At 43.6% G+C, this 27,967-nt stretch overlaps 1 protein-coding gene across 2 annotated transcripts; it reads right to left on the bottom strand.

Moving 5' to 3' along the window:
* Positions 1 to 70: 70 nt before the first annotated feature.
* On the bottom strand, positions 71 to 27,937 carry UPK1B (uroplakin 1B). 2 transcript variants are annotated; one of them, XM_006756427.2, is made up of 8 exons: positions 27,826 to 27,937; positions 16,654 to 16,741; positions 15,243 to 15,443; positions 12,624 to 12,698; positions 11,554 to 11,676; positions 9,504 to 9,683; positions 4,332 to 4,415; positions 71 to 585 (listed from the first exon to the last, which is right to left on the bottom strand). In XM_006756427.2, the coding sequence occupies exons 2-8, from the start codon at positions 16,720 to 16,722 to the stop codon at positions 535 to 537; spliced, it is 783 nt and encodes a 260-aa protein (XP_006756490.1). In that variant the 5' UTR covers positions 16,723 to 16,741; positions 27,826 to 27,937; the 3' UTR covers positions 71 to 534. The 2 variants fall into 2 exon arrangements, with proteins under 2 accessions (XP_006756490.1, XP_006756489.2); XM_006756426.2 differs by lacking the exon at positions 27,826 to 27,937 and adding an exon at positions 26,258 to 26,341.
* Positions 27,938 to 27,967: the final 30 nt, after the last annotated feature.

Below are 27,967 nucleotides of genomic sequence, written 5' to 3'. Positions count from 1 at the left end.
AACTCAAGATTGGGCGTTGTCCTGGAGAGTGAAAGGATCCCAAGGTAGCATTAAAAGAATCACCCAAGTCTCCACAGAACAAAAGGCAAAAGATATAGTTCGGCACCTTTTCCTTAGTTCTTCCACATGGACGACACTGAGATGAATGAAAGTCTTTGAAGGTATCCGTTAGCAGTGAGAAATACAGGCAGATTTGCTGTCTAAACACGGACTTGGCTGGCTGGGATAGCACAGGTTCCTGTGAATGCCTTTACGCCCCTGTTAAAAACTAAACAGGGATGGGAGACGTTATTGTCTACTTTCCAAATCCCCCCTCTCTTACGGTCCATAAAAATGTTGCAGAATCCTAGGGTGAAAATACAAGTGGGGAGAATTCCAGGAGCCAGAGAGCCTAAAGGACTCCGTACCCACTGACTTGGCAGCTTGAGGGAGAACTCAGGTTCCTGTGGGCACACGTGGAATATTAGGAGAGAGCAGTTCCAGCACCAAATGCAGAGTCCGTGGGGGAGGGGGGACTGTGGTGACACTGCATTCTTAATATTCAATCCTGCTCCAGTAGAACATGGTACCCAGGAGAACCCAAAACTAGAATATAAAAGACAGAAAAAAATAACAGGGGGTTGGTTTAGGAACATCTCATACTTGGGGAAAAGTGATGTTAAGTTCATTCAGGTTTTGACACTGGATTTTGAACAGTAATCTTCCCTTAAGCAATGTCAGTCATTTCTCTGTTAAATTTCCCCCTCCCACCCCCCGTCCCCACCCCCCGGGAAATTCTTCCTTCTTCCCATCAGGGCTCATTACCCTCTAGTGCAGTGGTTCTCAACCTTCCTAATGCCACGACCCTTTAATACAGTTCCTCATGTTGTGGTGACCCCCAACCATAAAATTATTTTTGTTGCTACTTCATAACTGTAATTTTGCTACTGTTATAAATCATAATGTAAATATCTGGTATGCAGGATGTATTTTCATTGTTAAAAATTGAACATAATTAAAGCATAGTGATTAATCACAAAAACAATATGTAATTATATATGTGTTTTCTGATGGTCTTAGGCGACCCCTGTGAAAGGGTCGTTCGACCCCCAACTGGGTCACAACCCACAGGTTGAGAACCGCTGCTCTAGGGGATTCCTACTTCTAGTCTGTATCATTTTGGAATATGTGTTTCTTGCTTCTAGTATAAACTTCTCTTCCCAGGGGACTCTCTCTTTTCCCAAAAATGCTTGTGACCTGGAACAGCTGCCCCCCAAAACTCAAGAATTTGCCTCAGATAAGGGGTTAGGCTATCTGGGTTCTGTGGCAGACCTGCCACGCACTTCCTGCATCTGTAAAGTAATCTAATAACATCTTCACCAATCCCAGAGTGAGAAGATTAAATGAGATACGGAAGTAATAATAATAGTGTTTAATGTTTATTGATAACTTACTGTACCTCAGGCACTGTTCTAGTTGCTACACATATAACTCAATTCAGTGCTTCCAAAACCGTATGAAGAAACTGAGGCAAAAAGAATTTAAGTAACTGGTACTCAAGGTCACAGAACTAGTAGGTGGTGAGGCTGGGGGTCAAGCCCAGGCAGTCACTCAGGGTTTGCCTGTGGAGCCGCTGTGGGAGGGCCTCCGTAAGCCGCCGTGGCCTGGACATGCCCAGGAGCTCTTCTGAAGCACAATTCTTAAGAACCCTGTTGAATTTCTCTATTCCTGTCAGGTAGGAGTCTGGCTACCCACCTAGCCACTGCTGTGGGGATGTGGCATGATGCCTTGTCTCTAGCAGGCCTTCCATAGGTCCAGTTCCCTTTCCTATTTTGAACGTCAAGGGGACTTACATGATCCAGAGTCCCGTCCACTTGATGATTGCAGAAATATCAAAGGTTTCAACTGGCCTGGAGTTCTAAGATCCTCAAAAGCCTTTAAACATTAGCCCATATAGTTCCTGCTAACATGGCATAGTAGAAACGTCACTGTTATCATTTTTCATTCATTCAATGGGTTTTCAAGCACTTACTATAGGCCCTGCTAGGCACTGGGGACACAAAAAGCAGCTGGTTGCCAGGCTTTGGGCAGAGACAAACACCTCAAAGAGGAGCAGTTCCCAGCTAGAGGTGTGTGCGGAGTGTCTGAGGGGTCATAGGAAACTTCTCCGAGGAGGTGCTTTTCTCCTCCCACCTGCCTCATCCAGTTTCCCACCCCAAACACAACATTTCTTAAAGTGTGGTGCACAAACACCTGATGGGCCAGTTTAGGGATCCACGAAGCAAAAATATTTGCATAACAATATTAATAATTTATTTGTCCTTTTCACTGTTTTCACATTTAAATGGATGGTGCAAAGGCAGTGGAAGGTAACACTGCTGGCATCTTAGCAAAATTCAGGGCAGAGGCACTAAACTGTATTAGTTGTCATTGCATTCTCACTGCTATGCACTTGCTGAAAAAAAGCCAGTTTTGCTGAGAATATTACAGATATTTCCTCTTCCCCCAACCCAGTTCCCACTCCACCCCAGGCCTTCACCACCCCATTATCTGTGTCCATGGGCAATGCATATATGTATGCTATAATACTCTCAACAATAAAGATTTTTTTTAAAGCCAGTTTTACTTGAGATTGTCCTTGACGGAGCAGTAAGAATGACTAATTTTATTAAATGATCACCTTTGAGTACACATCCTTTTAACATTCTGTAGGACAAGAAGGAAGCATGCCTAAAGCAGTTTTGTTGCAAACTGAAATAGGATGGTTGTCTTGAGGAAAAGCACTTGGGTGATTGTTCGAGCTGTGCACTGAACTGGTTATTTTTCATGGAACACCATTTTTACTTGAAAAAAATGACTAACAGAAAAGCTGTTCAGAGTTGGGTGTCTGTCACTTTGAGGGGAAAAAACTCACAATATTTGTTGAGAGTGATAAATTTGAGCTTTCCAACAAAAATCATGAAACTTGTATTTGTCCCCACAAGCTTGATAGCACCCCAAGGCTTAAGTTCTTTTCTAAAGTGGCAATATCAGTGAATGCGATTTCTAGTCTTGCATAAAGAAATTGGCCAACATTTGGAAGATCTACGTAACACCATGAGCCAGTATTTTCACAGGTAATCAATGGTATAGAATCATGCACGGGCAAAAGATTTATGCCAAATGCAAGCCATGCCAACATAATGTATCCTAATGTAACAGAGTCTGAAAAGTTCGTTGACATTGTCTTAGACTCCATATGGCAGCTAACCCTCAGAATACGACTTGTCAGGTTTTGGGTAATACCAAAGAAAATTCACACTTATCTTTAGGTTAAGGCTATTGAAACATTTTGGTTTTTCTTTTCCCCAACCACATATCAGTGTGAAAAATTTCAAATCCTTCAACCCAAGCAACCTATTGTAACGGATGGACTGCAAAAACAAATATGAGAATCCAGCTGTCTGCTATTAAGCCACACCCTGCAGAGGCTTTCAAAAATGTAAAACAATGCGACGTTTCTCACTACTTTGTTGTTTAGGAAAACAGTCATTTTCCCACACAAAAAATGTGTTGTTAATGCTAACACGCAATTGTTTTCTTTATTGTTATCTGAAATGCATTAATAAGTATTTTGACATTTCTGTGTTACTTTCCAATAGTGTTGAGAGTCGATAGGGATAGCCCCCACAGACAAAAGCTCTTTGAAAACCTCAATAATTTGAGAGAGTAAAGGGGCCCTGACACCCAAAATCTAGGACTGCTTCCCTAATGCAATGACTCAATCTTGACAGCAAATTAGAATCATCTGGAAATTAAAAAAAAAAAATAAATTCCTGGACCCCACCCCTAGATCAACTGAATTGGCATCTCAGAGGTTGGGGTCCTGGCGTGCTTTGGGTTTCCAAGCTCCCCCAGGAGGTTTCCATGCGCAGCCAGGGCTGAGAGCCACTGCTCCTCCCTCCTGCTGCATGTGCATCTAATAACGGGGGCAGTGGGACAGGCGAGACTGGCTGAGACAGCTCTTTGGGCGGAGCTAGGCAGATCAGTGTCTGGCGGGAGCCATAGATGATGGCAGTCTTTGACACCTCACCATAATGAGCTAATGAGATTTGAGACCTGGGGGAGCAGGCAATCACCCAGCAGGAGCTGGTGAATAGGACACATCCTGTCCCCGGTAGGGGCAGGTAACTCCCCACCCCCGAAGTGACGCCGCTGTCCTTGCTCAGGTGCCAGCAGTTTCCTGACTAGCTCTCAGGTCCAAGGTTTGGTTTCCAGACAGTCGAGTAAGGTTGGGCCAACGAAGGGCAATCTCAAAGCCTCTCTTTATCACCGTCCTCTCAGAAATAAAGCATGTGCCAGGAAATACTCACAGTCCAGCAGAGAATGGCAAATCCAAACCAGGCAACCCCCCAGGCATGTCGGTTCATTGGTCCAGAGATCAGTTCATAGCAGCCCTGGAGGAGCGGGCAATTCCACATCGGTGTGAGAGGAGCCAGGAAAAAAAAAGATGTAAGAGATGGGTGGGGCAGTGACTGCTGCGTGAATCAAAGTCCAGTTTAACATGACCAGGCTATTTCCACATCCCCATGGGCAGCCAGTTATTAACAGCCCGGGGAACAGAAATAATCCTGTTGAACAACTCCTCTATATCACATTTACTTATGTCTTTATCATTCAATCTGCACAGCAAAGGTTTATGCTATTTTTTTTTGTAATTACTTCTGATTAAAGCTTTTTTTTTTAAAAAAAGGTGTTGCTATTATATTTTCTTTTTTAATTTTTTCCTTTATTGATTTTTCAAAAGAGAGAAAGTGAGAGAAATAGAGAAACAGAAACATTGATGAAAGAGAAATATCATCGATCAGCTGCCTCCTGCATGCCCTCCACTGGGGATCAAGCCTGTGCAACCCGGGCATGTGCCCTGACTGGGAATCAAACCTGTGACCTTTTGGTTCATGGTTTGACACTCAACTGCTGAGCCACATCAGCTGGGCTGGTATTTTAGCTTAACATTTTTTTCGCATTGAATATTTGTGTAATGTAAAGTATTTTTAATAAAAATTTGAATTTTTTCCTTTCCAAAAGATTTTGTTGCTGATTTGCTCAAGGGCAGAGTTACTTTTTGATTTGTTTGTTTTTAAATAAAAGCGTTCTGTTCTATGAAAATCAGAGGTTGTTGTTTTAATCACATGATATAGGGACCTCTATATCATGCTTTCTAAATTTTCATTTATCATCATATTTCAACGTATATTTATTGGTTCTAGTGAGACTTTGAGGAGCTTTGGTATGTGTGCAAAAGCATGATTCATTTTTTTATTAATCAAATTATTTATTCATGCATGCTATAATCCAGTAAGTTTTCACATATGGCACACTCTGTTCTAGTCACTATGCAAAGTTCTGGAGTGATAACACACGTGTAGGGCTAAACCTGCTCTCTGACTGCCCTCCACTAAGCCCTGGGAATGTTCTTTGCATAATGCAAAAAACAGCTGGTTCCCTGAACCACAGAGTTTCACAGGAAAATGTTCTTGAATGGCTGACCTTGAAGTTTCGGGCCTCCCCTCCCCCCGCCCCCGAGCTACAGGTGCCCACTTGAGATTCTGTCCTTTCTGCCCCTGCCCCAGTCCCTTGTTAACCCACTGGCATGCCCTGCCTTTGCTATGCCTTGATTTCTCCCCAATTTATTCTTCTCCATCTATGTCAGAGGCACCTCCAATCATCTAGATCAGTGGTTCTCAACCTTCCTAATGCCGCGATCTTTTAATACAATTCCTCATGTTGTGGTGTCTCCCAATTTCATTGTTACAAATTGAACATAATTAAAGCATAGTGATTGATCACAAAGACAATATGTAATTATATATGTGTTTTCCAATGATCTTAGGCGACTCCTGTGAAAGGGGCATTTGACCTCCAAAGGCAGGGATCCTCAAACTTTTTAAACAGGGGGCCAGTTCACTGTCCCTCAGACCATTGGAGGGCTGGACTATAGTTTAAAAAAAACAAACTATGAACAAATTCCTATGCACACTGCACATATCTTATTTTGAAGTAAAAAAACAAAATGGGAACAAATACAATATTTGTATTTGCATGTGGCCCGCGGGCCGTAGTTTGAGGACCCCTGCCCAAAGGAGTCCCGACCCACAGGTTGAGGACCACTGATCTAGATGCTCAAATGAAAACTCTTGAAATTATCCTTAACTGTTTTTCTCTTATTTGACTTCAAACACTTAAGCAAATCCTTTGGGTCTACTTTTACAATATATCTCAAATCCAGACACTTATTACTTCCTGCTACCAGCTTGGTCCTCACTCCCGGATCACTACAATAGCTTTCTAACTGGTCTCCCCCGGGACTGAGTCCATCCTTGGCACTCTACTAGCCTTCATAGGTGCCAGGGGGATCCTTGTAAAACGTGAGTCAGATAGATCACTGTGCATACCTGCTCAAAGCCCTCCAATGGCTTCCCATCACCCTTCAAGAGAAACCCCAAGCCCTCACAATGGCCCACAGGCACTGGATGATATGGCCCTTCCATACCATAGAATCTCTAGAATCGAGAAGCTGGGGGAACAGAGAGAGAAACCAGCTTCACTGCCAGAGGCTGTGTTACTGCAAAGCTAGTGAGTTTGAGCTTCAGGGCTGCTCATTTGCAAGACCCTTTCAAAGGCCTGCACCTGTGTGCATGTTTTTTTTTTGTTGTTTGTTTTGTTTTGTTGGGGTTTTTTGGTTGTTGTAAATCCTCATGGAGGATATTTCTCCATTGATTTTTTTATTTTTAGAGAGAGAGAGAGTGGAGGGGGAGAGACACACAGAGAGAAATATCCATGTGAGAGAGACATGTTGATCCGTTGCCTCCTGCACAGGGATCAAGCCTACAACTGAGGTATGTGCTCTTGACTGGATTTGAACCTGGGATCCTTTAGTCCATGGGCCGATGCTCTATCCACTGAGCAAAACTGGCTAGGGCTGCGCATGTTTTTAATTGTTTTTCCTTAGGAGGACCATGCTCTACAAATTTTATAAGCTTCAGTCCATACAAAACCTAGATCCACCCTTGCCTTCCACTCTTCCTTTGCTGATTCTGGCCTTGCCGTACTGATGTCCCTCCAAAAAGTGAAGAATGCTCTTCCTTTAGGGACTTTGCACTTGCTGCCTCCTTTGTTTAGAACCCTCTTCCCCCATCTCCTTACTTCATTCAGAATTTTGTGCAAATATCATCTCAGTAATGATTACGAAAATATCCTATCTGACACAGTTGATAATTCACAAACACTCCTACATTTATTGTTCACTTGCTCGTCCTGACAATCCTGGGAGATGGTCATTTGTCCAATAATCTGTCTGAGGCTCTGGGATGGGCATTCATCTGTGACAAGACAGGAACGGGTCTTTCCCTCATGGAGCTCACAAACAAAACCCCCGTTTCTTTCACCTCTTCTCATTTAGTGCCTTTTCATCATTACTGCGGTGCGTAACGGGACCTTTCTTAGCTCCATCCATCATAACATTCTCGAGTGTAGTGATCTAAACTTGCACACTTGCATTTCCAGGGCAGATGGACCATGATCCAAGAATATACATAGCTGCATCTGACATGCTATGTAAAATTCTGGTTCGTTTCTATTCTTACCACACTTATGATGACTTCTCTAATCTTGTTAGCATTCACTCGTACAATATACTAGTAGATCTTGAAAAACTACAACATGGATGTGGAAACAGAACCATTCACCTCTTAATTTGCCCACCCACCATTTATCAATGCCTGCTTTGCACCAGGCATTATGCCAAGTAGTGAAGATATAGAACTAATAATGCATGGCCCTCAAGGAAACTAATAGGAAAAACAGACTTGTGAGCAAGTAATTCTAATATAGTTCAAGGTGTCAGCTGCAATAATAGAAGGGAGGTATATGAGGCACCAGGATGGCCTATTTTGTAAGAATCTGGGGAACAGGGGTGGGGGAATTTGAAAGGATTAATGGATAAGAGATTATGTTGAGGTTGAAGGATGAGTGAGATTGAGAAAATAGGAACACAGGGAATCAGGGACGGAGAGAGGTATTTCAGGATTCAGGAATTTGGGGAGCAGGGTTGAGTGATAATGAGTTTGGGTAGTGGAGGTGGAAATGTCAAGGACAAGGTGAGGCCAAGCAACTGTAAGGGAGGGTGCCCGAAGGGTTGTTGCAACAGGTGTGGAGGTCCCTCATTACTAGGATGTAATAGTATTTTTCTGAAATAGTATTATTTCTGTCCCTTTCAAGGAGATAATACAGTTTGTATGTAGTTACAATCCAGTCAAGGTATATCTGCACGGGCCAGCTCCAGGGTTGAAATACTGAAAGCATTTTATGACTCCTGAGAGTGATAATTATATCGTGCATTATAGTTATAGGCAATACATTTAATTTTTATAGCAGTGTGACCATAACTGATTAAAATGATTCTAAAGAACTAAATGAGGGTTGATTTGAACGACTCTGCAAAATAATCTGTATCATGTCCTTTTCTGATGAACTTGACCATTCCTAGGCCAGGCGCCCTTCCAGGTGTGGACGGATGATCTGCAGGGCTGCCCTTCATGCTGGAAGTGCACTTTGTATGATTTACTCCAAGACTAAAGAGCCAGACATTTCTCAATTATTTAATAGACTGGCCCACACTAGCTTTCCTCCAGGTGGTTACTTGCAAAGCAGTGCACAGCATTTCAGAGGCTGGCTGTACATGTGTGAGGATTCTCTTCAAGGCTTTATGGGAATATTTCCAAGTTCTTTCTTGGCTTGGAGTCTGGGCTCTGGAGCCAGACGCTAGCATTTTAATCCTGACTACCATTCACTACCTGTGTGGTTTTGGGCAAGGTACCCACTGGAATCTCTGTATTTCAGTCCCTCATTTGGAAAATAGGGACCATACTGGCACCTACCTGTGGGCATTAAATGAGTTAATATAGGTCTGGCACTTGGAACAGTGTCTGGCATTTGGTAAGTACTCAGTAAATGTTAGTTTCCATCATCAACATAGCATCCTCATTAGACAGGAGACACCTTTTCAAAAACCATCTGTATGTAAATTACCTTCTACCCAAATCATTATTCTAACGTTTTATTAAGGCTATCCTGTATGATTACTGAATAAGGAATGTGGATATATATAATTACGGCATTCAGCCTCAGCAATTTCCATTGCTTTGGAACTGGCAGATCATTCCTTCCAATTTACATTCTGCAAAACTAGAACAACTCTTTGTCCAAGGCAAATGGTTTTTGAGACACCACTTCTATACATTGTACAAATCGCTTTCCTTTAAACAAAGTTGGATTTTGCTATTGCAATTCTCATGTTCTGTTCATTTTATTCAAATGTAACATTTCCCCCCATCAGCCCTCGATCAGCACTGACATGTTACTAAGAGGAGAATATAGCATAAGGCTTAGGAAGAAGAATGCAGAGTTCCTTACGGAGAGACGGTTACGTTCAGTAACCAGTATGTTGCTTACGAAGTGGGAAGGGGCAGGGGGCGGGGACTCACCTGGCTGTGATAATAACCAGGCACGCCTAGTTTGCAGGCATCCACGTTGAGAGGTTCTTTCAGCTTGCTCATGACACAGCACTGACGAGGCCAGGGGTAGTCGGCATCGTTATTCTCCGTCCGGAAGGCAGACGTGTATTTCTGCCAGTCTGATGGGCCGTTCACACCACAGCAACTTTCCTGTCAGCAGATGAGAGATACAAAATGCTCTTCTGTGGTCCTTATTAGGGCCATCAATGCAGCAACTGAGATTTTATGGAGAATGAAAATATAAAGAGTGTACCATAGTTTACATTTACTACAAGTGCCTCAATGAGGGCTGAAGGTATCGAGAACTTACATTTTAGAGTTTGTAAAATATTTTTATATTTATTACTTTACTAGCCCTTGAAGGGGTTTTTTAACATTTGATAGGTCATTTAAACTCTCTAAACCTCAATTTCCTTCATTGTAAAATTGGGATAAATAAAGTACCCACCTCATAGAGCTGTCATGAGAATTAAGTTAGTTAATACACTTAACATGTTTAGTATTCTGCTTGGTCCATAGTACACCCTCAATAAATACTAATACTTAAGAAATACAATACTAATATCTATATACAACAATGTGAGAGAGGCATAACTAGGCTCATATTACATATGAAAAAGTTGAGAATCAGAAAATTAACATTTCTAGTGGTGAAGAGATTATGACTAATGCTTTTTGCTTACTTTTCTATATTTGTAACATTTTTTCTGCAGTAAATATGTATTACTTTTATAATGGGAGAAAATAAACTGAAAAAGTAATCTAAGCCTGTGACACACAGCTGTGCCTCTACATAGGAAAGATCTATTAACACATAGCTAACTTCCTTATACTCTGGACAGAATTGAGGATGGAGGGTAAAACACAACTCATATCACTTTCCTTTCATGTTGTAAATTCTGCTAGAATACTTCAAGGGAAGAAATGAAACCTATGGGCATCTCTCAAGTTTTACAATAAATATATTCAAGCAAACTTGATGGTAAATCAACTACCTTTAAAGCATGTCCCTTTTTGCCAGTGGATTATGGAAAATATCTTACCAAAAAAAATAATTATCCCGTATTTTGACCTGAGCATTTTGGGTAAAGATGGTTAAGTTTGAGTCAAATGTATTTCAGACTGGATTTTAAAGAAGTTGGCAAATGGAATTTTCAAATATGTGAACATTCACATTTTCATTTGAGGAGCTTAATTCTTGCTAACAAGAGAATGATATAAAGCGAAAAAGTGGCCAATGAATTGAAGGGCCAAAGAGGGTGAAAAAACATTAGTGGAATGGGAATATTAAAATAAATGAAAGAAATTATAGAATGGAGGGGAGAGAATTCAAAGAAGGGGTGGAGGCCATGAGGGAGCTTATTGATAACAGACTGTGAAATGTTGGTGTTGGAGTGATGTTAGGGGTGGGGGTTTGGGAGCAGGGTGAGCGTTAGGCTATGTAGGGGATAAGAATTTACATACGTACAGCAACGGAGAGGTGGTAATATTCTGAAATACTTGAATTTTTATAACATTTGAGGAAAACTTGGATATGAGGTAGAGACAACTGGGTGATCAAGTCAAGTCATGACTCTTGGTCCTTAGCAGGCCTGGTCCATAGGAAGTGTGAGAAGGTACTGAATAAGCAAACAGACAGTGACTGCCATTGGAGCTCACTGTGAGGCAGAGGATCCAACACGTTTCATCTTAATATAAGTGATGTCTGAGTTCTAAGAGGCAAAGTGTGCGATTAATCTAAGTTTCTTGAACCTGTCGTTATCCCTATCCATGCAAGCTAATCAATATCATGGCTTGAAATAAATATAGCTCCAGGGATCCCTCTGAGTCATGTGTACACCTCCTGCCCCTGCTGGTAAATAAGAGCATCAGATGCACTTGCTGACGTCAAGTCCCTTTGTGAAGGAAATCCCCTTGGAGGCTGTCGTCCCCACCCTTTGACTTCACTCACAGGCATACATACACCTCTGGGGACTTTTCTGGGCACAAAATGGCATCTTCCCAGGATCACAGGTTTTACCTGGAGCATAAGCCTGTCCCAGGTTCGGGTGACTCCGTTGTTTTTCCACTGGTCATCGTTGGTTGGAGGGCTGTTGTTTTGGTACCTCTCCAGCATCTGCTTCAGGAAGAGGTTGGGTGTGAACTACAGAGGGAGGAGGCAATACAAGAGAGAGAGTTCATTGGCACACTTACCCCCAAGGAGGCAAAGTGACTTGCTCAGCCCATTGCTGGGGGCACTGAACACTGTCTGCTGGAGTAATCATTGTGCTCAGAGGCACTGACTAGGGGTAGGGGTGGGTATGAGGCTGCTCCAGTGGCTTGGCTGAAGGCCCCATTAGGGAGAAATCTCCATCTTCAAAGAAATCCCTGGGAGACCAGGGTGGACAGGCATTGCAGGGTGGCTCAGGCCAGGGATTGGAGAAAAGAAAAGAAAGCAGGATGCTGAACTGAGAGGAAGTTTTAGATGTGGTGATTGGTGATTGTCCTATTGGGGAGCAGTGGCCATGGCACAGCGGTGAAGGGGTTACAAGGGGTTACAAGCACATGGGGTTATAAGCTTGGACCCTGGGAGTCACACTGCCTGGACTCAGGATTCCTGCCTTCGACTCACCAGCTCTGTAACCTTGGACAAGTTACTTTACCTTGTCAGGTCTCATTTTTTTCATCTATAATTGACAATAGCGATAATACCCATTTCATAGAGTTATTATTGGGATTAAGTAAAATTATATATTTTTTATTAATATGCATATTAGAGTGACTGGTGTGGAGTAAGAGCTTAATACATGTTAACTATTTTTTTTTAAATATATTTTATTGATTTTTTACAGAGAGGAAGGGAGAGAGACAGAGAGTCAGAAACATCGATGAGAGAGAAACACCGATCAGCTGCCTCCTGCACATCCCCCACCGGGGATGTGCCCGCAACCCAGGTACATGCCCTTGACCGGAATCGAACCCGGGACCTTTCGGTCCGCAGGCCGACGCTCTATCCACTGAGCCAAACCGGTTTCGGCCATGTTAACTATTATCTTATAATAATGATGATCTGCATGATCATTTTGCTCTGTGCTGTTGGGATTTACTCACAAAGTCGCGTTGTGTTGCTGCCGTGATACAAGATGCCACTTCAAAGCCATAGACGATAAACATCAGAATGAAATACTGAAAGGAAAAAAAAAAAAGAGTTACATTTACCTCCAAGGGAAGATTTTTTTTAAAATATATTTTATTGATTTTTTTTTAAATTATTTTATTGATTTTTTACAGAGAGGAAGGGAGAGAGATAGAGAGTTAGAAACATCGATGAGAGAGAAACATCGATCAGCTGCCTTCTGCACACCCCAACCGGGGATGTGCCCGCAACCAAGGTACATGCCCTTGACCGGAATCGAACCTGGGACCTTTCAGTCCGCAAGCCGACACTCTATCCACTGAGCCAAACCAGTTTCAGCCAAGGGAAGATTTTTTAAAACAAATAATTGTTATGTTTTTTCAGTACAGAGGTGGGCAAAAGTAGGTCAACAATAATAAGAAATAACACAAGGATAAACTCTTTTTCATGTACTCACAACTGTAAGCGTACTTTTGTCCACCCCTGTAGAGTCATATAAATATAATCATCTCATTATTTATTTATTAAAGTTTTAAAAATTTTTTTTACTTTTATTGATTTCAGAGAGGAAGGGAGAGGGGGAGAGAGATAGAAACATCAATGATGCCTCCTGCACGCCCCTTCCTGGGGATTGAGCCTGAAACCCAAGCATGTGCCCTGACCAGGAATTGAACTGTGACTTCTGGGTTCATAGGTCGATGCTCAACCACGGAACCACACTGGCCGGGCAATCATCCAATTGTTCACATAGTTATTCAACAAACCCTTGTTGATTAGCTGCTTGGAGCAAGACTTGGTGCTAATCAGCCCAATCCTTTCCTTTTCCTCAGAGAACAAATGCTCACTGAATATAGAGCTTTCTCAGTCCAGTCTCCTGCATTTCTATTTTAACTGAGAAAAACAAATACAAGAGAATGAACTGATGTGTGTACACATGTGTGTGTGTGTTTATGTGTGTGCGGCACGCATGTGCACATGTTGCCCACATACCACACTGCCTCTATTTAGGTCTGGAAAATATCTGAACAACAAACAATCCCTGAATCTGGGACGATGACTACTTTCGAGAGTTCTGTGTCTGCTTTCCTCAGCCCTGCACACACACTATCAGACCTTGTGTTCTTCTGGGAAGGTACCTCGGTCATGTTGGGGGGAGAACACAGGGAAACCTGTTCTTCCCCTGAGCACTAGGCCCAGAGGAAAGCTTTGGCTGGAGGGTAAACAGCAGGAGCACCTCCAGAGGCCTCATAGCAGTTCCCTCCCTGTATTAGCTGCTGTCTTGCTCTTTGTCAAGAGCTTGGCTGGCTCCTGTGAAAGAAGCTCAGGAACTCCTCGAGACTCTCTGGGAAGGAGGCACGGGGTGCAGATGTTTTCTGCGTCAGCCCCTGTTAGGGCGTCCTGCTCCTTCTCTTTGGGGGCGTGGTGAAGAGTGTTCTTTCCCCACTCAGTTCTCCTGGCTGCGTCAGGCACACGCGACTGGCCCACAGTGAGACAGATGCAGCTGAAGCATGTCTCTAGGGACATCTGTCCCTCCCCTACCTTTCCCTGCATTCCTTTCCCCACCCTCCAAAAGTGGGGGCTTTTGCCCGGAACTAACTCACACTAGGGAACCAGAGAATGTAAATGGTCTGCATTCCCTGGGTGCCAGAACAAGGTCAGAGCACAGGAAGAGTGAACCAACAGGCATCTAAGCTGCTGGACTGGTTCCCTAAACGTGGAACTCAGGTCCGACAGCCTTGAGTAGGAGAGTTGTTTCAGGATGGGGTGTGGGGGGTGGACCCCGTCACAGAGTGAGAAACCACTGTCTTGAGCCTGGGGGCAGAGAGTAAAGGTCTTAACCCAGTGCCCAGGGTTCTTAGATCTGCCGGTTTTTGCAAAATATCTCAAATTTACTTTCTCTGCAAAGGCAGGACAGGTGTCTTGGGGCCAAAGAGCCTCTGTAGGTGCACAGAGTCAGAGCCTCCACAGGCCGGTGGGAGCTGAGGCTGTACCCTAGGCCGTGTGCATTAGCTCTTCTGGGATCCCTGGAAAGCAGAGGGAATGCGAAACACTGTAACGCAGGACAACACACAACATCATCGGCCTTGAGCTAAAAAGTGTCAGAAAAGGCTCATGTTTTCTCTGAAAAATTCATGCATATTTTGTATTTTATATGCTAATCTTAAATCTTGTATTTTGTAACCAAGTTTTAATACTAATGCTACAGTAATATTTTAAACCTCATTGTGAAGAGAAAACAATCTAATTATGAAGTTCTCACTCTGTCCTTTGGCCTATCAACTCTTGGCTGTACCAGTTGGGTCCACGCAGACAACAGTTGGAGAAGCACAGGTCTGGAGAGTATTCAACAGGGTCATCCCTGGGGTGTCCCCTTTGGGTTCCCTGTACTGGAGTCTTCTGCACTTGCGATAGCAGAAGGCATCCTTGCCCCCACTGGGTCAAGCTTTACTGCAGGGAGAGTCTGCCTCTTCCTCTCCCATCTCACCTGGCACCCTCTGCTCCCTTAACCCCACCAAAGCATTGTGCTCAGGGAAGAAGAAACAATCCATCAACATCGGTCCAGGAGACAACTGTAGAGAGATTTAAGGTCTTACCGCCAGAAGAAGTTTCCTGCTAGACTTTGCGATGCCTACGATGCCCAGCACGGACAGGCAGAAGAGGCAGATGCCAACGAACATGCCGATCCAGGCTGCCCCATAGATGTCATCATTGTCGGTGGCTTCAAGCAGGGGGTAGAGGCTGTGTTGGTCGGATACAAAGAAGATGCACTCGGCGGTCAGTGCGATGCCACACATCTGGGGGCAGAGGGACTTCTGTCAGGCTGGTGGGAGAGCAGCATTGGGAAGGGATGGAGAAGTGGGGGGTAGGGGAGAAGAAAGACGGTCTCTATCCCTTGCATAAGTTTCAGCAACTGATTCAAACTCATTGTCAGGAAATCAAACAGCTCCTTCCAGCCACTAATTGATTGCACGCCTCCATCCACATGTTGATCTCATTGCTATTTGGGGAAAGACCCAATTTCAGACCATTATAAAGTTTTGGGGGCATGAGCCAATCAAACAATGTCTTCTTGTATAACAACAATCTCCCACCTCCACGACTATCATCCAAATTCCCGGATTGTGATATTGTAACTGGTGCTGGTCATATCTGTCAGTGCCAGCGAACCACTGAATGTTAGAGCTGGAAAGAACCTTGGTGATTATCTTTCCCACCTTCTGAGTCACACGGAGTCAGAAGCAGGGCTGGGCCAAGAGCCAGTGTTCCTGATTCCTACCTGCTCTCCCACCACAGCATGTCCCCCAGCCTGGCCTCTGAGCTACTCTCACACCCTGCAGTGGCCTCTGTGTGATGAGAACAAGCAGACGCAAACATTTGCCCCCAAGAGCCTTAACAGCAGAGTCCCATGAAATCAAATGAAGGTGAAATAGGAAAGAAACACCAGAGCAAGTGTGTAGTGGGAGTGTTTGGATGCCGACCGTGACCAATGGGGCCCCTTTTACATTTCTCTGCTTTAAACTTAAGAAGGAAATATCTATTTTTTAACCTATTCTTTTGATATATTACATAGGTATATATGATTATTTATAAGTTAAATATGTTAGTATATTTCACTAACATATTTCTTAAACTGAAGAAAAGGTGTAGGGAGCCAGTAATTATATCATTAATTTCCTTTAAACCTTCACTTTTAAAAAAATATTTTTAAAAACCAAGTTTTAGAGAAAGGAAGGGAGAGAGAGAGAGAGAAAGAGAGAGAGAGAGAGAGATAAACACCAATGTGAGGATACATTGATAGGCTGCCTCCTGCATGCCCACCACTGGGGATTGAGCCCATATTCCAGGCATGTGCCCTGACCAGGAATCAAATTGGCAACCTTTTGGTGCATGGGACGACGCTCAACTGAGCCACACCAACCAGGGAAAAACTTTCACTTTTAATTGATCTAAAATCATAATTACAGAAAGAGCAGAATTGTCAGAAAAAAAATACTCATTACTTACACCAAAAATCACATTTCCAAAAATCAGCAGGCCCTGAAAGCAACGAATGGTGGAGTCGTCTTTGGCCATCTTCAGGATTTCCCCCAAGCTGGAGACACAGTTGAGAATATTACAACTTAATAGGCACAGGTGACAAATACCACTGCAAGATCTACAGCATGGCTAAGTCACACAATGGTGTTTTGCCTTCTCATTTCAAAGCATCCAAACCAAAGTCATGAAATCCCTTAGCAATGGAGGACATTTGGTTACTAAACTCAGTAATCACTGTAATTTTATAAAGAAGAAAAAAAGAGTCAAGTTTGCCAAAGTCTGATTAGTACTTGCAGGGGTTCTATAAGGTGTGGAATATACAGACTGCATACTTCTGAGTGACGAACTGAGGCCCCACAAGTCAACAAAGGCAGACCCGAGGGGGCAATGACTGGGTGGGGCTGAGGCTCAGGGAGGGGCCTTGGGATGAAACCCAAAGGGTTGACCAGGGTTGACAGTTGGTTCCCAGAGGGACTATAGGCAGCTGTTAAAAACCATTATTTTCAGAATATTTTGTTATCTTCAAACATAGTTGGCACTCGGTCTTTGGATTTATGAGCTTGTTTCTGTCTCATTTTGTTGGTTCATTTGTTTTTTAGATTCCACATAGAAGTGAAATCAGAGAACCAATTGTTGGCTGCTAAAGGGGAGGGGAGAAGGGTGGAAAAGGAAGGGGGTTAAGAAGGGTAAATTTCTACTTATTAAATAAGTCATGGGGATGTAATGTACAGCATAGGGAATAGAGTTGATTCTATTGTAAAAACTATGTATGGTGAGTGGTTACTGGACCTATTGTGGTGATCACTTTGTAAAGTAGATAAAGGTTGAATCACTATGCGGTACACCTGACACTAACATAATACTGTATGTCACCTATAATTAAAAAAGTAAATTCATAAAACAGTAATTGGCAAATAAAAAAGCACATTGTTACCTTAGAGAGTGGGAGAAAAGAGGGACTAGCACATTTAGTTCCTTCTACATGCCACTCCACTGGGTACTGTATATGCAGTCATCTAAGTCTCATAACACATTTAGGTAGAAACAGGAAAAAGGTGAAGAGGCTCATGTTGCAGATGAGAACACTAAAGCTTTAATTTAGGTAAACTGAGTTCCTGGCGTTATACAACCAGCACGTGCAAGAGCGAGGCTGGAGATTTTGGTCTGTGTGACTCCAGAGCTCAGGCTTAGTGCTTTGTATGGCCCTGAAGATGAGTGGGCTTCTCCCTCCCCTAGGACCCCCTGGAAGGAACACAAGGGTAAGTGTTTGGCTCTTGCCCTGGAATCACCTTGAGAAGAGCTATCCACATCTTTCCGTGTTTTAGTCATTAAATTAATTAACCAATCACTTCATGCATTCATGCTTTAAATAAAATTGTATTAAATGATACAAGCTGTGTTTTGAGGCATACATAGAAATAAAATGCCAGGGAGATAGTTTTAGTCTAGGATTTTATGCTCTAGTAGGGAAGCTGAGATATGTGTCTTATAATACAGCTAGGAAGACCCTAAGTAGAGGTCCTGAGGAGGGGAGATGTAAGCCTTGCAGAATATGTATGGTTTTTGATAAGCAGACTAGGGGTGGATGGGTGACATTCCAGGTAAAGGGAGGGTCGGGCACTAGAGCCCAGAAGAGCCAGGAGCCCGTGAGATTGCAATCTAGTCAGTTTGGCTGAAGTCTCAGGTTGTATGGAGATCAGTGGGAGACAAAGACGCAGCCCTTGCTAAATTTGAACTTCATTGTTATACTCCATTGTAAGTACTAACAACCTTCCAAGTAATCTTAAACATCTCCGAATATCTCCCCTTTCCCATTCGCCTGAGTAGCTGTGAGAGCTGAAGACTTAACATTTGTGTGTTTTTGGCCCAGAATTGGGCACATACTGGCGCCCCCCCGCCCCCCCCTCAATGTTTGCTGAGTAAATAGAAGAATCTGGCCTGTGTTACAAGACCCGTTGGTATAGTTTCTGCTTAGAAATGCCGTTCATTTATTTCTGCTTGGAAATGTCATCGCATGCTTACAATGCCACGCAAGCTTTCCCGAGATTGTTACACACCAGACGGAGGGAGCCCGAGGGCCCGGAAGGAGTTAATGCACAAACTGCACCCAGGGGAGCCTTACTCATGGAGCCGGGTGGGTGGGCCACGTAGTAAAGCTCACCACTGGTATGCACAGACCAGTTGGGTTACCACCTGAACTTGAAACATAAGTAAATAGACTGTGAAAGGTAGAAGTTCAGACAACACACATATAGAGAGTAAAGGGCAAGTTTCTGGAGAGGCCAAATTCAGCACCATTACCAACCACTGCTGCGTAGGCACCCGTTTGCCAGGTGCAGCCCATTTGTGGTGATTAGTTGGGCCGAAAGCACAGAAAATGCACATTTGTTCTTTCAACCAAGTGTGATTATAAGCAACACGATTCAAGGCAAACATGACCGCACACAGGGAATAAAGGGGGAAAAGGGCCGTGGAGAAATGGAAGAAGGTCAGAGAGGGACTTTATGGTTCCAGAGAAGAGCTGGAGGGACTCTGAAAAAGGATTTGGCCCCCATGAGCCAATTATGTCCTGTAACACCCATACTTTCTCAAAGGCGATTCTGCCACACAGTTGTAAAATGGGGAGAGACAACTGGATACTCTGGGAGATTGTAAGTCAGACTCAGAGTGGAAAAATGCTGACAAGAGAGGGAGAAGAGAAGGAAAGAGATAGGTAGGAGCTTGTTTTGAGTGAAAAGAAGAATGAGTTGAGAAAATCCAGACAAGCATGTGGTAGGAAATGCCAGGAGGCATGGCTGTGAGTTGATGTCTGTAAGGCAGGAGTGGGTTGATGCACAAGATACTCTGAAGTTGCAGATCACTAGATTTTTCTCCTTTTCTGCTAGGCGTCCTCTTCTCCTTCAGGCCCTATGCATCAGCGGCACATAATAACTTAGAAAGTCACTCTGTTTTTTTAAAGTAACAAAATGATGCTGAAAGCTGTCCTTTAACAACCACATGCTCAGCACTTATGATCATCCTCTCAACAGACCTGAGAGCTGGTATTTTTACCAAAATCTGTATTAGGTTCCTGTTGCTGCTATAACAAATTACCATGAACTTAGTGGCTTACAATGGAATATTACTCAGCCATAATAAAAGATGAAATATGTCATTTGCACCAACACAGATGGACCTTGACAATATTATGCTAAATGAAATAGGTCAGACAGAAAAAGCTAAGAACCATATGATTTCACTCAGATGTGGGATATAAAACTGAAACTCATAGACACAACAACGGTATGGAGGTTACCAGAGGGAAGGGCGGAGAGTAGTAAAGAGGACCAAAAATATGGTGAAGGAAGAGGATTTGACTTTGGGTGGTGGGCACACAATGCAATCAATGTATAGATCATGTATCATAGAAATGTACACTTGAAACTATATGATCTTATTAACCAATGTCACCCTAAAAGAAAAAAGAGAGGAAGAGAGACAGAAAGAAAGAAAGAAAAAGAGAGAGAGAGAGAGAGAAGAAAGAAAAAACAACCAACCCACACAAATGTATTCTCTTACGGTCCTGGAGTCAGAAGTGTGAAATGAGTCTCCTCGCTGGGTCAAAATCAAGGTGTGAGCAGACCTGCCCTACTCCTGGAAGGTCTAGGGGAGAACCTGTCTTGTCATTTTGCAGATGAAGAAAAGGAGGCTTGAAGAGATCCCTTTGCTCAGACACATTGCTAGAAAATGCAAAAGCTGCGATTCAAACCCAGGTCTGCCGGCTCCGGATCATTTCCTTAACATGTTGCAGCTTGTAAAGTCCTGTCCCATAGCTAGTAATTTCAATAGAAAAAGAAACGCCTGGTCACTTCCTGGAACAGAGAGAGCAGACACATTTCCCTGCTCAGACGACACAGCCTCTGCAAAGGGCAGAACCACCAACCAGGCCTCTCTTCAATCGCTTCCCCAGGATTGTGTCTCCTCAGCCCCTGACGCTGCACTAATGTTTGCACATTTCCCCCAAACCCACATGTTTGTTTTTCCAGGAAACCTGTCTAGATGTATATCCCGCCCCCCCCACCCCCCGCCCCCCGGGACTGAAATCCTTGGATGTAAAAGGTACAAATGTAGAGGTCAATGTGAGAGTCCACATTTCATGGCCTCTCCTTGGCCACCTTGTTTAGATGTGGTTGGTATCTAAGGAACATAAAAAATTTGTTCCACCCCCTAAACAGCCACAGACGTCAAGAGGGAGGGCGGTTGGAGAGCCGGGTCTAGGCTTCCGATGGTTGGCTCACGGCTGTGGTGCTAGGCTCACGGTCGTGGTCACATAGTGAGCACCCTGGACCCAGCCTCAGAACACTGGATCCAGATCCCAGCCTGGCCCGTCCTTCCTGTGTGACCCTGGGCAATGCCCTCAGGGTCTACTTCTGCATTTATCAAATGGGTGAAACACGCATACTTGAGGGGATTGTGACCACTAGGATGAGAGATGCAGAAGGGGTTGGCAACACTAAAATTATTTACCGACATAAGAAATTATGAATAATAACCAGGGGATATTTAAGAAGGACGGGGTATTAGGTTATGCTTTTGCTTTATGCACCAGTGACCCCTGGGGCCTAGGAGGGAGGTTCTGCATAAATGGCCCCCACCAAGGGCTCCGAGGTTGAGGTGATGCAGCGCCTTCCTCCTTCCCTCTCCCCCTGCCCTGCGCTGCTCTGCTGGAGGGGCCTGGAGGCCTTCCCCAGGTGCCCCTCTTTTTATTTTCCATGGGAGGGTTCACAGGGTTCATGGGGGGAAAGTCTCTTTGGGAGAGAAAACAAAAAGCTTCCCAGTTGTGCGTGGGTTGTGGCCAGAGTCAGGTACCAGGCAGCACATCCTGTCCATATGGGAGAGGCCCTCTGTGCATTCCATCAGCATTCCTGAGCGGGTAACACCCACCATCCGGCCTCATCCCTCTGGCCTTGGCCAGCTGATGCAGAGATGAGCTTTGAGGTTCTGTCTCCTCTGAACTGGGGCTGTTTTCTCCCTGACGCAGACACTCCTCAGGGAGGACCCTGTTCTGCTGCCCTTGTCCCTTCCTTCCTCCTGGTATCAACCTAGGAAGGGCTTGTCCTGCGTTTCACTGCAAGAATCTCCAAAGCAGGAGAAGGCACCGGGACCCTGTTTTATTTGCCATTCTAGGTCCAAGGTGGCACAGTGCTTGCAACATAGTAGGCACTCGGTAAATTCTTTTGCTAAATTAAAGGGCAGATAAAGTAAATTTTTAAAAATGTATATTTGAATGGGTGAATGAATATATGTGTGCAAACTTTGTCTAGACCCTTATTGCCGAGCTGGCTAGAGTATGGTGAGGTGGGAAGGACATGGGCTTTGGGCAGACTGGAGTTTGAATCTTAACTCCACCCCTTAACCATTTTGTGACCTCAGGTAGTTACTCAATTTGTTGAACTTTATTTCTAAATGGATATTGTAATACTTAACTAGAAGGGTTACCATGAAAATTAAATGAGACTATATGTGAAATTCTAACACAATATTACCATGCAATATTAACTTTCTTTACTTTTGCCTCAGTTACTTGAAGCAGACAGACCAGAGCTAATAGACTATTGCATGGGGAAGGCACCGAAAACTAGTTGTTTAATTTTGTTTTAAAGCAGAGCCATATTTTCAAAAGGAATATGATTTCAATATGTAACTCTAATATATACAAATAGGTAAAAATCTGGCTGAAATGAGAGTAGGGAGTCTGGGCCTCACAGAGCTTCCCCTAATCAGCCCTAAACTTCCTAACCACATGGCTAGCCCCAGAGTGCCTGGAAACCACTATTCTAGAATCAACCGAAAAGAAACGTGAAGGGAAGTTACTGAGCTCAGAGGGAAGTTACCCAAGAATTTAGAAGACACTCAAGACTGAAGTTGGAAAACCCTGGTTGAAATGTGTAAATTGACATTACATAGTCTCTGCGTCAAAGACCCCCATCGAGGGGAAAGTTCCTAGGAAAGGATCCTGGAGAAGGGGGGCAAATGAATTTACTCCCATAGCAGAGAGGCTGGAAAGGCCTCCAGGAAGGGCTGTAGCCCTGATACCCTCAGAGGAAAGGCAACGCGATTTCTATGAAAGAAAACAATCAGGTCCGGCTAACCTCTTAGAGTTCTTTGACAGCTATCATATTTTTGTGCCTAGGCCAGACTAATGAACTTATGTAGGTTAAAAAAAAAAGAGAAAAACTCTGATAAAGTTTCACACCAGTGGCTATTAAAAAATTCTGAATTTGTTGACCTTCTCGGAGAAGGAGAGAGGACAGAAGGGATGGACAAGTGGGGTACACATAGAACATAAACTGGTGTCCTCTGGGCCTGTAGCCATAGTGCCTTAAGAGGTTAATGATTTCTTGAGTTTTGTCTCTGCCTGCCTGACAAGGAAGTACCAAAATGAACACTATGTCAGGGTCAATTTTATTTGTCAACGTAACTAGTTGTTTGGTCACATACCAGCCTAGGTATCTGTGTGAAGATATTTTTTAAGATAGGGTTAACATTTAAGTCAGGCTTTGAGTAAAGCAGATTATCCTCCATTATATGGTGAGCCTCAGCCCATCAGACAAAGGGCTTAAGAGCAGAGACTGAGGTTTCCTGCAGAAGAGGCAATTCTTCCTCAAGATGGCAGCATAGAATCCCTGTGTGAGTTTCCAGGCTCAAAGCAGCAACATTAACTTCTTACCTGACTTTTCAGTCTGCTGGGATGCAGATTTCTGACTTACCAGCCCCATAGTCACATGAGCCAATTCCTTAAAATAAATCTCTCTCTCTATCTCTGTCTCAGTTCTTCACAGAAACAGAATAGGATACATACATATCCTATTTGTTCTGTTTCTGTGAAGAACCCTGAATAATACACACCCCCCCCCCCAATTTGGGTTGACTTCTATTTTTGATAGAAGCAAACATGATCATCCTCTGATGTTTCCTGAGACAGTTTTACCCTTTCCTTCCAATTCCTACTGACAGCTCCTAGCTCTGGCTCCGATGAATTCAACTGTTTCTGTTTCCATTCCACACAGTGCGTCCAGGGTGAACTTCTGAAGCAGAGGTTCTCAAATGACCCTACAGAGCACAGATGTTGCACCTACTGGGCCAACATGTTTTGAGCCAAAACCAAATAATTGCAGTCATTTCATAATTTGGAGAAAAATTAATGATCAAAATTTGTCACTTTAAGCATTTTTCTCTCACAAATTTTTCTTAAATCTGGGTGCTTGTTACCACTTGTCTAGCTAGAATCTAGTTTATAAGTATGAATTTAGGCCAAATTGATTACTTAAAATTATTTTTAATTTAATTTATCAACACTTTGTTGTGTTCAAAAAAATCAAACCTGCCCTCTAAGTGCCAGACAATCAATCTTGAGAGCCACTGTCCTAAAACACAGCTCTGATTTCATATCACTTCCTGCTCCAACACCCAGAAAGACTCCCTATCCCCCTCATTCAAAGGAGAGCCCTGGAGAGCTCCCATTGTACCCCCAGCTCTGCCACAGGACCCTTCTTACTTCCTGTTGCCAGATGGCTCCTCTTACCAACCCATTCTCTCTTGCCGACCAATCACTTCAAATCCAGATTTCTCCTGAATTAGAAAATATCTTGACTTTTCAATTCTTGGAGATATAACAATGCCTTCCCTTTGCCTGCATCTACTTTATTTGTCTGGACCCAACCACTTTATTCTCCTGGGAGAGAGGTTGGCCAACCTAAGCGATAAAGCTCATGCTCCTTAGCTTGTATTCAAGACCGTACCAGTCACACTTCAAAGGGCCTGCTGCTTGTCTTCTGCTGCCCTGAGCGCCCTGATCCTGTGTCCAGGTTGTGTTTAGGTTGTCTCTCCCTTTGGGATGATCCCTTCTCTTATTTCTGCCTATGGAACGCTTTGTCATTGTCTGAAGCTCAGTTGAAAAACCTCTTCTTTCCCCAAGTGCCCTTGCCCTAAGTTATCCTTTCTTCCACACCTTCCTCTCTTTTCAGCCTCTAACAGCTCTCCAGACATGTCCTGTTTGGTGGATATGTGAGTGTGGCTTTTCTCCTCTGCTAGTCTCCGCCACGGCAATCTAACCCGATACTTTGTTAACTCTTTTCTTTACCAAAGTTTGTTTAATCAGTTATTCTGAACCCACAAAGGAATAAATTACTGTACACAAAAAAGTCAATTTGACAAATAATTGCACTAAAGAAACAAAAATATAACCTTTCAAATTAATTGGTGAGTGACTCACCTGGAAGCCAATGACTAACTCTTGGTAGTTTTTGTCTTATTCAGAAGATACATGATTAAGAAGAAATTAAAGTGTCATTTGTCCTCGGGCATTGACTGGCCACATGCCCATTCATATCATGAAAGAATATTGGCTCTGACTGCAAATTTAGAGGCTTGGTAATCAGCCTCCTTATTGTGCAGACAGGAAACTAAGGTACCGAGAGGGGCGGTGACTTTCTTAAGAGCATAGAAGCGTCATTGCAGAGTCTCTAAAGCCAGGCTTATACTGGATTTGTCGCTAATGATTCCCCTTTTATAAGTATGGATAGATAACTTATTTTTATGTTTCTTTAAAATTAAGAGTAACTCCCAATGCCCTGCCCTTGAGCTTGCCCTTTTCCCTTACAAACAAGTTAAGCCACAAGGGGAGCCACATTACAAAGCTGGAGAGAGCCTTCCACCCTTGCCCTCCTTTCAAAGAATCCTCACTCTTCACCCTAATTTCTGAAATCCCACAACTACAGAATCACTCCTTTGCTGTTCCTGATTAGAATGCAAACAGGACACATAACAGGGGCACAATGAGTCTCACAAGTCATCAATGTCAGTGCCTTATTGTGAATGTTGTTATCAGATCCCTTCCTCATGTTTCCAAAGGGAGAGAGAAGATGCCATGAGACAGAAGAGACCCAAGGAGAGGGTAGGACCTAAAAAGACACACCTCGTAACTCATGACTTGGAGCTTGGGGCTATCTCTGTGGAAAGAGACTGACTCCTGGTAATATGATGTGTCTTCCTTCCCTTTAGCCCCCAGTACATATGAGTTATTTCACACATGGGCTTTTCTGAAACTTGCCTGTTATTTTAAAGCAGCACTTCCCACATATGTATTTGATTTTCTTTTTCTTTTCTTTTTTTTTTTAACCTGGCAGGGCTAGAAAGGATGCAGATGGGTGGTATGAATTTTTATCTTTTAAAAAATATTTTTATTAATTTCAGAGAGGAAAGGAGAAGGAGGAGGAGAGGAAGAGAGAGAGAGAGAGCGAGAGAGAGAGAGAGAGAGAAAGAGAGAGAGAGAGAATGAGAGAGAATCACTGGTTGGCTGCCCTCTGCACTCCCCGAACTGGGGACTGAGCCCACAACCTGAGCATGTGCCCCATCCAGGAATCGAACTGTGACCTCCTGGTTCATGGGTCAACACTCAACTCCTGAGCCACATCGGCCCGGCAGGAATGGGGTGAATTTTTAAAGGTGGGACTGGTAGAGGACAGAGGGCATAGTAGCAGCTGTCCACTTCAGAAATGTCATTGCCCCCTAGTGAAAGTATGCAGCTCACCTCAAAATGTTTTCCACATAAGGAACAGTTCCTGGTGAGCCCAACCCTATAGGAAACTGCCCGGTGGCCTGGCACCAAGATGCTCTATTTGAATTACTCAACATCCGGGGAGTTCTTTTGCTCTGAAGAGTAGAGGTTTTTTTCCATGGGCTGCAGTTTTATTTCTTTTTTTTTCTTGTGACTTCATTCAGTTGTTATATTATTCATATCTGTAGCGTTGATGTTTCCAGACACACCGAACAGGTCTAAAAACCATTGATTGCTCACTACACAAATCAATTTTCAAAGAATGAGTGAGGCTCACCCACCAAGAGTGAGATCATTTTTTTTTCAAACTCATTACCTCTTGTCCCCACCTAAGTTTATTGGACCAAATAATACCGACCACACCTCAAACCTCAAACTCTATTTCATGTGAGAGAAATTTGGATTAACAAAAGAAAACAAAAGGAGAGGTAGGAAAGGAAGAAGCGAGAAACACAATGCGCTGTTGCCTTAGTCCGGAGTCTGAAACCCGGACGGACGAGAGGAGACAGTGATATGACTTAGAGGTGAGAATAAAAACGGGTGTGGAGGTATTCTCTCAATTGTTGGTCTACTTCCATTTAGGGTGGGATGAGTCCCTGGGAATGATGAGAAAAGGAGCTTGTTCCAGGCCACAGCACCCTTCCTTTTTCTTCTTTAAAACTCTAAACCTGCTCTGACCAAAATGGTACCTAGCAGCAACAAGCAGCTATTAAAATTCAAAGGATTTCAAGAAATAAGAATTCAGGTCTTTAGTTATGCAAGCCACCTCTCGTGTGCTCAGTGGTGGGACAAAAGTGGGTTCATAGTTGTGAGTACACACAACACAAGAGTTTATTCTTGTATTAGTATTTATTCATTATTGTATTATTTTCCATACAAACAACTGTGGGCCCACTTTTGCCCCACCCTGTATATTTAGGACCTGTAGATTCTCGTGGATCAGCTAATTATTGAAGAATAAAAATGACATTGCGCCATAGATAAAGCAAATTTGTTGACTTCTTTACGGACACATTTATTAACAGAATTGTTTGCAGAGAAGAAGCCCAAGTAAACTATTTCATAAACCCCGTTCCGAGTTGGCAGAACCAAATGATTTCTGACAAGGAGACCAGAAAACTTGGTCTCTGCTAGGCTAAGGACTGATTATTCAGAACATGAGCAAACTGGGGGTCCATCAAGGTGTCTGTCTGAGCTTTAATCAGGACATACCCGTTCTCCCAGGGTTCTTGGATTTTCCTTGGTCTTTCTGTGAGGAAATCTGAGGTTGAAATCAGGGTGGAGGGAGAACAGCCCCAGAAGAAGTTTAATCTTAGTTCTGAGCACTGGGCAATACCAAAGGGTTCCAGAAAGCAATTTGTACAGTTGAAAGTAAAGGGAACAGAACAGTCACAATGCTCTAAATTACAAAAAAAAGGGGGGGGGGACAGGAAATTAACTCCTCTCCTCCCCTTCCAGACTGCTGGCTGCCCTCCTGAGAGAGCAGCCGGGACACTGGGAGCCCAGCTGCCTTCCCTGCAGAGTGAAGTTATTTTACTCACGGTGCCCTCGGTGCCCTCGCTGCCTCTTCCTCCGGGTGCTGTGTGGGCCCAGTCTGCAAGCCCAGCGGGCAGGAGGCACTTTAAAACCCCACAGCAATTCTTTGAACCTTCAGGACCAGGGAAGGATGGTCTGTGATTGGGA

This window comes from Myotis davidii, unplaced genomic scaffold (genome assembly GCF_000327345.1).
Source record: "Myotis davidii unplaced genomic scaffold, ASM32734v1 scaffold2314, whole genome shotgun sequence".
Classification (NCBI taxonomy): Eukaryota; Metazoa; Chordata; class Mammalia; order Chiroptera; family Vespertilionidae; genus Myotis; species Myotis davidii.
Note: the sequence above shows the minus strand (reverse complement) of the source record. Positions and strands in the feature narration are given on the sequence as shown.

What these genes read in the sequence shown, in the direction of transcription:
- UPK1B (XM_006756427.2), bottom strand. Translation starts at nt 16,722, where the DNA reads ATGGCCAAAGACGACTCCACCATTCGTTGCTTTCAGGGCCTGCTGATT. An exon ending in GCAGGAAACTTCTTCTGGCG is followed by an intron (nt 12,699 to 15,242) that starts GTAAGACCTTAA and finishes TTTTCCTTTCAG; the next exon opens with TATTTCATTCTGATGTTTAT. An exon ending in TTGCCATTCTCTGCTGGACT is followed by an intron (nt 586 to 4,331) that starts GTGAGTATTTCC and finishes TTTATATTCTAG; the next exon opens with TTTTGGGTTCTCCTGGGTAC.